Genomic DNA, 12,297 nt, shown 5'->3' on the forward strand with positions numbered 1-12,297 from the left:
TAAAACTAAAATAATTATTTCTTCAAAAAAATTAACCCCCCACCCCGCCCCCACACCCTCCTCCCACTCCTGCCTACCCTCTTTCCTGCCCCCAACTTCCCTCGTCTCCAAAACCTCTTTCCCCTCCTTGCCCCGCTGTCACCTACTCTTCTCCCCACACCCTGGCAACACAACCCCCCCTCCTCCCGAAGGGGCGACAACATTGATTTGGATGACGATCAATTTGCGCAACGTTATTACCTAGATTTATTTCTAGTTTGGGCGATGTGATGGCTTCACCCTCCGCCGCGGTAGGCAATGTCGTTCCCCAAAGGTGAGGGGGGTGGGATGTTGTTCTTCTCTGTGGCAACGACAGTGTCTAGTTAAATTAATTTAACTTTCATTAATTTTATACTAAATAATTTGACTAAAAGTATTGAAAGTAACTAATTTGAGTAAAAGTAGTTAAAAGAAATTAGAAAATTTTAAAGTAAATAATAACTTTTATTAGAATATATTTAAACTAAATAATTATTCAAATTAACTAATAAAATATAATTTATAATTAATTAATATTTAGTCATATAAATATTTAATTTAAAAATTGAATTTATTATATTATTTTTGTATTGAAAATTATAATATAATTTCAATTTGAAATTATAAAATCTTGTATATTTCTTTAGAATTTAAATTTTGACAATAAAATAATATCCAATCAGCATTAATGACCACATGTCGTTACATGTGGTTGTATCCAAGTTGTCGGAAGTTCAACAACTTAGTACCACGTAGGCAATTTTCAGCTAGTTTTTCAAAATCTACCGGAATATTCCATATAAAATCCTAATTAGACTTAAAGGGTTTAAAAAAAATGGACATAGTTACTGAATTAAAATTAATATTGGGCATAGTTAGTGGATTAAAAAAATATTTTTTTCTTAATCAACACTATTACATGTTTGGTCACTACGTTAAAAAAATAGATACAAAAACTAGTGAGTGCAGCGCATGAAATATATTATATATATAAGTAGACAAATACCTACACATTGTTGAAATTAGAATATAGATTAGGACCTCAAATTTTTCACAATTTGATCTTGGACAAATAATTGATCTCAATAGCTATATAATACGAGATAAGTAACCTCCGATTGCTCCTATAAAACTATTAAAAATGAAATAGCAATCGACATGTTCTAATTATAGTACATACTTTTTATGGCAAATAGACACTACAAAAGAAAGCGAAATTTGGTGTGGATAAAAAGATCATTCTAAACAGTAATCCTAATTGGGACGATCTTTGGTACTCTTGAGAAATGGAATGAGGTCGTTGATGTCACAGTCATCTTATATTCCATTATTTATTTTTGGAACTCGTTATGAACATCATTCTACATTTTGTATTACAAGTGTGCCTACGGCATGCGAAAAATTAGAACTGTGAAATATTGTAACATGGTTTGAACAATTCTTAAACATTGGAACGGCCTGTCAACTACACATAAGTTCCGTTCCGAAATGAGGTCCAAAGTTCATTGAAAAAAGGGACAGTTGAAAATACTATTCTAAAATTAGATATATACAATTTAAAACGATTTAAATACTTAAGAAAACTTTTATTACAATTCATAAATATGGTATTTGAGGGAAATTGTATGTTTTTCAAGCGCCATTCCAAAGTGAGTTACAATTTGAAACAACCTTAGTGGATAGAAAATATTGTATTACAATACCTATTCTAACTATTTTACAATAGCTAAATCGTAATTGCTAGTTTGCCTTTCCAACCCGTGTTTTAGTACCCGTTTCTAAATGTGCTGCAATGACTATATTGTAACAATTATTTTGGACTTCCAAACATGATTACAATGCCCTTTCCAATTTTTCATATATATATATATATATATGTTGTTTTCATTTTATTTAATCTCACTCTTATTCTCTCTCTCTCTCTCTCTCTCTCTCTCTCTCTCTCTCCCCTCCATCTCTCTCGAATTTTCACTAATCTCTGAATATCTCTCTTGCATCCTTATACTCTCTCTTTCTCTTTTGTCAATCTCTCTCGAATTTTCATTTATCTTTGAAGCTGTTTTGTTCAGGTAACAACTTGAATCCTTTTTGGTCAATTAAAATGCATATAGTACTTATTAATTGGTTATATTTGTTGTACTTTTGTTGATTAAATTTAATGTCTGTAATAAGATATATAAGTATATGTATATGTAGGGCTCATCATGTTAAGACAATAGAGGATATGGATGTATGAGAAGAACTTGCTAAGGAGGGTTTTTACGTGAAGTTTTAGGATGGTATTATTGCATTTATAGAATTTGTCAAGTCTTAACATAAATATAAGGATGGTGAGAAGATTACGTGTCCCTATCAGAAGGGCAATAACGATGTCTTTAAAACTGGACGAAGTAAATTTTGACTTGTATATGAAAAGACTTAAGCCGAAGTATTATAATTAAACTTCCCATGGCGAGGAGAGGGTGTAGGAATATTTTGATGCCGTGGCTGCTCCCCCTGCGCATGAGGAGCAGACTCCAACTACTTAGCAGGAGGGTACTAGTACGCACTGGGATGATGCCGCGCAAATGGATTCGGCATAAAGGATGATTTTCAATGCCGCCAGGACGACTTTGTGGTCTTCTAATTATAACCACGAGGGTGTGGCTGATGATGGTACAAGGTCCTATCCTACAGATGTCCGGCCTAGTTCATAATACGATGGGGCCCTATTATTATGTGTCTGGGTCTCATATCGTTTTCTTGATGTAGTGCATGCTATCGACCAACAGTTGTGGAACTGTTGCACCTAATCTAAGTTGGCGAAGGTTGTTGTTTTGGTGAATATCAAGGCTCAAAATAATTTTTTAAAATGAGCATATGATTACATGTCCCAATGGGTCAATAATACATTGCTCCGCGATCACACCCTACCTCTTAGTTACTATAGTACGATGAAGTTGATAAGAGAGATAGGTTTACTTATTTAGAAGATTGATGCTTGTAAGAATGACTGCATGTTGTACTGGAAGGACGATATTGATATGGAATACTGCACGTTGTTGATAAGCTAGGTACAAGCCGATCAGAGAGCGAAATCCTAACCGCAAGAAGACCCTGTATGCTGCTCTTAGGTACTTGCCGATTACCCCTCGGCTGCATAAGTTGTATGCTTAGGAAGTGACTGTCGAGCACATAATGTGGATACCAGCCATCAGACCAAGGAGGGATCCATGTGCTATCAGTCTAATTTAGAGGTATGAAGGCATTTTACCAAACATATCCGAATTTTGCAGCAGAGCCCCTTAATAGGCTCCCATTACATGGGAAATTGAAAACTTACAATTCTCACATCCTTACATACTCTTGAGATGCTAAAAACATTGAATTTGGTGACAAGTAGCACACAATGAGACCAACACATAGAATTTACAAACAAAATGTGTAGTTCCAAATAGAAAAAACACTTCCTATTCAACTACATAAACTTTCTCATATATCATTTGGTTCAAGAGCATAACAACACGCTTCAATAGCTGCAATGCCGGGTCAAGTTGACATAAAAATAATACTGCTATGTCCTACCATCTTTCTAAATTCTCACCATATTTAGAAGACTTCTTCCTAATTACGCAGCAAGTACTATAATTACTATGAGAAGCACAACGCCAAAAATCACTAGTAGCAAGCAAGCCTGCAAGTAGAAAATTAAAATATGAGATCCAAGCAAAGTATTAGTATAATGCTATTAAGGCCAAAAATGCAAGCAACTCCTTGTAATATTGCAAATGAGCAAATTACCTCCTTATGACAGCGATTTACCTCTCTTTATTTTTTAAAATACCAAAATTTACCCCCTATAATTTTTAAAATGAAGCAATTTACCTTCCTATATAAGGAGGTAAATTGCTTCATTTTAAAAAGTATAAGGGGGTAAATTGCTATATTTTTTTCATAAGTATGTAATGTGTTCATTTTCAATATTACAAGGGGATAAATTGCTATTCACCCGCAGTAGAAGCTAATATAGAACGTTTATTTAGAATACTTGAAGCTACAGATAAAAGTAACTCAAAATACAAATAAAAGTAAAATCAAGTCCAAAGAAACCTCCTCAAAAGTGCCCTATAATTTATATTGTCTTCTAGATGGATATGTAGTGATATCTCTATGACGTACCAGAGACGAATTTGACCTTTGTGTCTTAGCTGCTTTGACAAGTTGGGATTTTCCCTGAGCAGTCGCAGCATGAGCACCCTCAATGTTGGAGCCAATATCATCTGGGAAGATAAATTAGAATCCAATGTTAGTTTCCTTAATAAGAATGTCCAAATTCAATACACTTTAAATCATTTACCAATCATAGTTCCTTGCTCGTGAACCAATACGGCGAGGTCCTTGAAAATCTCATTAACTTCACCAATTTGCTGTTGTATTTCTTGTATTCCCTGATCCCTTTCATCTATTATAGCCTCATTGAAAGCAATCTCATTATCCAATAGCAAAACATCTTGTCTGCAACATAGGTACTTATGTCACAGTAGACAAAATCATGACATTACCATTCAAATCGTCTTAACCTATATTCCACTAGCTGGGTCATGGTACGATGTTATTTATTAGAAGAAAAGGAATTTATGTGTGATAAATAAATGTGTTAAATCAATAAAAATAATCTTAAATTTTTTTAAAAAAAAAAGGAACATAAACAACCCCTTGTAATATCGCAAACAAACAAATTACCCCCTTATGAAAAAAAAAAGATAGCGATTTATCCCCCTGTATTTTTTAAAATACAACAATTTACCCTCCTACAATTTTTAAAATGAAGCAATTTACCTCCCTGTATAAGGAGGTAAATCGCTTCAATTTAAAAAGTACAAAGGGGTAAGTTACTATATTTTTTTCATATGAGGGTAATGTGCTCATTTTCAATATCACAGGAGGTAAATTACTTATTCACCATTTAACTACTATCAATCAGAACAATGTATGATTTCACAAATAAATAGAAAATAAATAAAATAAATAAATACGGGGTAAATAAAAATCAAACTAGATTAGATTGATCGTTCACTAAGAGAAATTGCTTATGGTCGTGATATATTCAAAGAGCACATTCACATTTGTTTTATGTTAAAATCACAACTCCATGTACCTTTTTGCTTCCATAAGAAGAGCTTGTTGCTCTGGACTTTTATCTGTGCTTACATCAATCTCACTTGCTGTATAGCTACAAAATATAGTAATGTCAGTAGATGACTGCAGGCAAAACATAACCTAATACTACAATACCTAAGTTTTGACCCAATCTTACAACTGGTTAATGCATTGCCATTATTAATCTTTTTACAGCTAATGTAGGAACAAAAAAAATGTATTAGAACCAAACCCTTAATCGTAGAAACGGTTACCTAGAAGGCCGTACTGCTTGGGGAACGAAAGGGGTATATGATGTCTCCCTCTCAGCTGCAAGACGTTGAACCTTCTGAAACTCCTTTAAAACTGCTTCAAAGTCTTTTGCTAATTTAGCATCTGTTATTTTCTTGGTTGCCTGTAGGAAGCAAAGATAACACCCATGACCGCGCAATACATGTAGTGATTGGTGATAAGATGAGTTTTGGAGTAGAAACTCATTGCTTCATTCATTTTAAACAACTGAAGACTAGCAATTTTTATCGTTAGCGTTGATTCATTCTCAACAAACCAATCTAAGGACATTCTTTCAATGAGATTAGCATTCCATGCACTTATATAATGAATGACAAACTGGAGAAGAAAGAAAATCAACATAATAAATAGAACCACCAAGAAATCTAACTTACATTGACTTCAACATGATGATCTATTTCACTAGCTTGCTTAAGTTTCGTTGACGTATCCTTCACCAATTGTCCAATATGTAAGCGCGTTTTATGCCTGCAATTGAGTGACATCAACATAAGAACTTCTTTTCAATTTTTTCTTAAACTTTTGGGTCCATAACAATTTAAGCATCATCAAGACTCCAAGGAGAAATCCTAAATAATGGAAGGTTGGCCAGTCAAAATTTATAGAATATCAATAAGATTATTCATTTTATTTAAAGACCCTACCATTGTCCTATAGACATACAACAAAATTCCAACCAAACTCTTTTGGTTTAGAAAGAATAACATGTGAGACCATTTTTTATGAAAACCAAACTCTGATGACCAAGTACTGCTTCATCACAAAGATAATAAAACATTATTTATGCATTAATTTTTAACGAGTTTTGGGCTGGAATCCGATTAACCTCAAGGAAAACCTTAAATCCCTAAACCACGAGACCAAAACTTGGTTAGGAATTTCATCAAGATCATAACATATATAGCTAATCTTAGCCCAAATAATATAATTGTGCAAAAAAATTGGACAAACAAAGCCTAAAACTATGAGTAATACTTGAAAGAAGTAAGTCATATTTTCTTACTTCAAAGAGAATAAAAGAGTTCACTATATCAATTTGAAGTAGGCAAAGAAACATTCCTTGAAAAAACTAAGAACGAGGAAAATATTATTTTAAAAACAGGACGAGAGCAAAGTAAAATTTACAAACTCTATGTTAGGTTTGTTTCAACAAAACAATAGTACAATGAGGCAATAAAATGTTTGTTGACATCAATAGTCTACTTAACAATGAGAATTTATTGGTAACATATGATCCTTACACAGAAAAAGTGATGCTAGTTATATATAAGGGAATATGTTACTATGAAAAAGTAAATCTACATGAGTTTGCACTACAGTGAAAACCCTCTGGTATGGTGGGATAGGAACAAGATCGAATTACTCTGAAGGTCAAGAAATAATACAAATACGAGTACGTTCGATACAAACCTATCCAGATGAACATGGAAGACAAGAAAGATATGCAGATAATTATCAAAGAGCATATCAGTCTTGGACTCATCGAGCTAGGAATCTCTACCTACACAGCCCTGGATTTCTGGTAAGAAAACTATGGTGAGATTAAGAGAGGTAAATCCAAATTGGTAATTAACTATCAAGGTATAAATAAAATAATTAGAGTTTGATGTTTATTACATTCCTAGTAGAGAACACTTAATTGATTGCATTAAAGGAGCAAAAATATTTTTCAAATTCAATTGCAAATCTGGTTTTTATCAAATTAAGATAGAGAGTGAATAAAAAAAAATTACTGTATTCTCCACACCATAAGGACAATATATCTGGAATGTGATTCCAATGGTTTAACTAATGCACCTCAGATATTTCAAAGAAAAATGGATAATCTTTTTAAAGATTACTTGGAATTCATGTTTGTCTATACTGACGACATAGTGATTGCATCTAAGAATATGAGAGAACATATTAAACATCTTAAAATATTTTCTGATGCATGCCATAGAGAAAGTTTAGTACTTTTTGAAAAGAAAGCTACTATTGCTATCAATAAGATTGAATTTTTAGGAGTTCTTATTGACGAAACAGGAATTGAGTTACAGGACTATATTGTGGAGAAAATTCACAATTTTTCAAACGTACTCAAGGACAAGAAGCATTTGCAGAGCTTCTTGGGAGTTATTAATTTTGCAGGTATCTTTATTAAGGATCTTGCAAAATAAAGGAAGGATTTCCACCACTTCTAAAAGAAATGGAAAGTTCAAAGTGAAAATAGAAAGAAATCCACACAAAAAGAGTTCGTGAGTTGAAACAGATTTGCAGTAACCTGCCAAGCTTGCTATCCCACAGGACGGAGATGAATTGGTAGTCTACACAGACACCAATGACTATAGATGGGCTGCAATGCTCATGAAGAAGATAGCTACAGGGGAAGAACCTCGTAGATGAACAAGAGGGTTGTTCTCAAAACAACAAGCCAAAGTTTCGCTTATTAACGAGAAAGAATTCTTTGCGGTTTGGAAGACTTTTGAGAAATGACCTTTATTTTTACTTGCTAAAGAATTTACTTTTAAGGTCGATAAAACTAATGTCAGGGCTTTCTTAAAACATAAATTAGAACCAAAGATAGAGAAACCTCGTATTATCCGATGGCAAGCTAAATGCCAATATTATTGTTATAATGTTGTCGTTATAAAATCTCATGAAAATATTCTTGTAGATTTCTTGACAAGATATAGAGGCATCTGAAGCAAACTCCATCATGCTGAGACTCAGACACCTCTGGGAAAACCTCGAGGAGCTTGACAGAAGTTCGGACAGCTAGCGGTGAATGCCCAAGTTGCCGGATAAATTCAAATAGCTGATTTAGACACAGTCCAGAATGCAATAAGGAGTTCCTTATTAGCATCTACATATGGAACGACTTACGAGAACCAATTTAGAAGGCATACCTTCAGGGATGACTCACGAGTTGAGGGAACATGACCCTAAACATGCCTTTAGAGTGCAGGGCTCTAAGCCTATGACGTCAGATTCAAGCACTGATTGCACAAGCCCATCACTAGACTCTGGTTTAATGGCAACAATTGAGTCATAGGAAGTGTAAATTCATATAGATTCAAGTCAACCTAGCACTTCTGAGGTTAAAGACGGGAGATTAGCTTTAGGCCAATGAAAGACACCTCAAAGGTTAATACTAACGAATTGATATCTTCTTATGCTTTGTAGGACTATCAGTGCATGTGGAAAAAATTAATTTCCCGCAAAGGAGTGAACCCAGGCAAGACCATTACTAAAACATCTGGAAAATATAACAGAGTCTAGATGTTAGAAGGGTCAAAACCAGAAGATGTCCGAGAATGGTATAATTTTGGAGCTCTTGCTTCAGTTCATACTATGTCACAAAGTTTTCTGGAGATTTCTAAACTTCCAGAGTAGATAAGTGGGGCAGCCTTTCATTCGTAGCAAAATAACCTCCACTTAAAGAGAGGCGATGTTGTGGAGATAAAATTTGTGTCAGTTGCTCCAGAAACTGCAAGAAAAGGGTCTGATCCAGTATTTCATTTCATGAAGCTGCAAACCTAGACATAGTGGCTTTCAACACAATTAAAGGTGCCTCAGGAGAAGCTCCCCTGGTATCAGCCATTAATGAAAACAGTATCTCTACTAGAAGAGCTAGGGAATTATGAGTCTGTCTCATAGAGATGGACAAAGTCAAGTATCCGTTCAAAATTTTCTCCAACAAAGTGAGTGTATCGTTCCTGTTAAATCCATGACGGGAAAAAATATTGAGTTCACAGAAAGCTTATCGAAAAGAAGAGGATATTAATATGGGAGAATAAGCTAGCAATGACCGAATCAACAAGAATGAAGACGTGCAACATGTTGCATGTTGGGCAATTGCATAACCATTTATGCCCTTGCTGTGAAAAATAAGAAAAATCCCTGGTCGGGACAAAAGTTTGGGTCACGCAAAATAAACCCGAACCACACCAGGACAAGGAAAAAAGAAAAATTTTTACAAGGAGAAGTAACAATTAAATGATGTAAAAAATCAAGAATTAGACTGTCGGCAGAAAACGACAAAAGCCAACAGTCAACAAAGTAGGGAGAACAGTTGGAAATCACATGACCAGCAAGCCATTATGACAAACAGCTGAAAAGGGCGAGGGAATGACGAAAGTAGTGACGTCATTCAAAAGAGACAAGAAGATGACTAATGCAATGACGCCATCAAAATTAAGTTTTCAGTTCGAAATTGAAGTCCGCGGACTCTTGTAAATAAAGATGCGATGAAACATATGGGGATTATGAGAAAACTTCTCCTACTGTTCAAACCATTACTCCATTAGAGTTCTAAGTCTTTTCAATCTTTTGTATGTTTTAATCTTTCAGTTTTTGTGGGTTTCCCCAACAAGTCAAGTCCTCTATCATATGAGAGGCTAAACAGTTGTCTCCTCCAATGGAGGAATAATATCTATATAATATTTCTATATTTCTTCAATAAAAATAAGGTTTTTGTTCAACTTGTTTATCTAAAATTATTTTAAGCCCCTATATTGAAGTCCCTTTTACACCCTAAGGTAGAAAACGAAATAGGGTAGTGTTGTTTTGTTAGTGAAGGAGTCAAGTGCCTGCGAACCATCTATCATGGTAGTGTGGTTGGAGGAAGTCCGTACAACCGAGGACTTGGAGAACCCGAAAACAGAGCGGTCAAAGCAAGATACGAATTTATGGGGTCTTAATTTATTTCGAAAGCATGTTGGATCATTTTTAGAGCATTATAATGGACTATTAGGCCTTATTATCAAAGAATGGCAAAATGATCATAAAATTGGCTGAAGGACCAAATCTAAACAAAATGAAAAGATACAGGACTGAAATTAATATTATCAAAGTTAAAGGACTAAAACGATTTTAGAACATAAATAAAGAACTATTGGAATCTTTTTCCCCTTGCATTAATGACTTACTTTATTGGATGATCCTTTATTTGAGAACTTCAAAAACAACAATGCAACTCCTACTCCTTACTTAAGACTATCAAGTAGAATAAGGATGCTACATTTCACAGAAGTAGATATGCTCACTTTTGCAACTCGTCACGAGAGTAAACCTTTTTGCATTGTTTAGAAAGTGACTCAATTGGCGCCAGCCATGGAAAGGCCTCCGTGTTATCTTAATAGAAAATGGAGAGTAAAACAAAGAAAATACAATAGGAATGATAAAACAAATTTTCCTACACATTTATTAGATTTTATCAAATCTCAGACTTAACTTTCATAGAATTACATTGGCCATTAATTTCATGTTTCGACTATTTAGTAAGTTAATACTGTTGACTTGCATAAGTATTATTATCTGTTTTATTTAATGTAACATGCAACTCCAAGATTACAAATAAAAATTGGGGCATTAGGTGAACATGTCACAACTCTATCAACAATTCATATAATGGATATAGTAGAGTTGACCCATGTTAGTATATATTGGAAACATATGAGTCCTCAAACCATGCATCGGAACCACACCAGCTCCAGTAATAGTAAATAAATTTATGCAAATTGTTAGGACCACAATTCGAAAAACCTCAATAAAATGAAAACGTGAAATAACACAAAAAACTAACAGCTTTTCACGAAGCTCAGGTGTGTCCTTAGGGGTACCGAGGGTGTTGACGAGGCGTTGGAAGGTGGAAACCGACGTGTTGATTTGAAATATTCCTGAGGCCACCGCTTGGGTGGGATCCTGCTTCCCATTTACAAACCCCCTCCGGGACCCACTGCCCCTACCAGATCCTAGATCTTGAAAACTCATTTATATTCAATACAAATTCTATATATTTTTTGTACTCAAAACTCCCACTAATAAATTCTCAATACAATCACAGATAATGAGAATTTAGAATTCCAACTGCAATTGCGAGTCAGATCACTACTTCCAGTGGAGAATTCAGGGTATAGAGGAAAAGGGGAACGAATATTAAGGAGTGGAATTTTGAATAAATTGATGGATGAGGAAAATGCAAAAGTTTGATTTTGGCTTTTCCCTTTCCAAAGAAAATAAACATTTTAATTCAAGAAAGAAAATAGAATAGTGGGAATATTATGTATGGTTGCATAAAGTGGCATATATATATAGTACTTGTACATATATAATGAAATATATTTTAGAATTATTTTCTTCAATTTCTCACTAATTTGATTTATTCATGTATTCTTGTCTTGAGCTATAGATTCAAGCCATTAGCACGGATACTAAGGCAAAATTGCATTTAGTCTGCCTACCTGAGCCTAGTGGGATTAAATATCCTATGAAATCGGATGGGATAGCAATCCCTCTTTTAGTCATAATTATCACGAGCCGGCCTAATTAACATCGGACCAGCCCCTTTGCCGGTAAACATAGGACAAGGCCTGATACCATGGGATATCAGGCCTTGTCTAATAAAGTAGACACGGCTTAAATTATAATAATCTCAATACATCTGCAATAACATTAATTTCTCAGCTTTTCTCCTCAAGCTAGTTGTAGGTATCAAACATTTTCAATTTTCAAAGTTCAATTTCTAGTTTAGGCATAGGCTTACCTAGAAACTTTGCTTCTTAGAACTCTGTTGACACATAACATAGATTAATGGGCCATTCTTTAATCTTTTCTGGGATAAAGTGACGATCAATCTCAATGTATTTGATCCTATTATGATTAATAGTAAAAACTACCAATCCCATATTTACTATCACCATAGAGGTCCATCTTAGTACGTCAAGAAACTTTTAAGATAGTTAACCAATTACTTTTACCCAAATACCTAAAAAACCTTTTGATCAAGAGCTCTATAGGCACTATTTTCAGTGTCATCAACAGATAATTAGGTCTTTTTGCATCTACTTTCTAGATAGACTATGATTA

The 12,297-nt window shown here is 34.3% G+C and overlaps 1 protein-coding gene across 1 annotated transcript; it reads right to left on the reverse strand.

Moving 5' to 3' along the window:
• Positions 1-3,625: 3,625 nt before the first annotated feature.
• On the reverse strand, positions 3,626-11,202 carry LOC105165147 (syntaxin-22). Its single transcript, XM_011084051.3, has 7 exons — positions 11,015-11,202; positions 5,823-5,916; positions 5,412-5,551; positions 5,156-5,230; positions 4,355-4,512; positions 4,177-4,277; positions 3,626-3,691 (listed from the first exon to the last, which is right to left on the reverse strand). Exons 1-7 carry the CDS (start codon positions 11,200-11,202, stop codon positions 3,626-3,628), a joined length of 822 nt encoding a protein of 273 aa, XP_011082353.1.
• Positions 11,203-12,297: the final 1,095 nt, after the last annotated feature.

This window comes from Sesamum indicum, linkage group LG6, assembly GCF_026168435.1.
Source record: "Sesamum indicum cultivar Baizhima isolate 11 linkage group LG6, ASM2616843v1, whole genome shotgun sequence".
NCBI lineage: Eukaryota > Viridiplantae > Streptophyta > Magnoliopsida > Lamiales > Pedaliaceae > Sesamum > Sesamum indicum.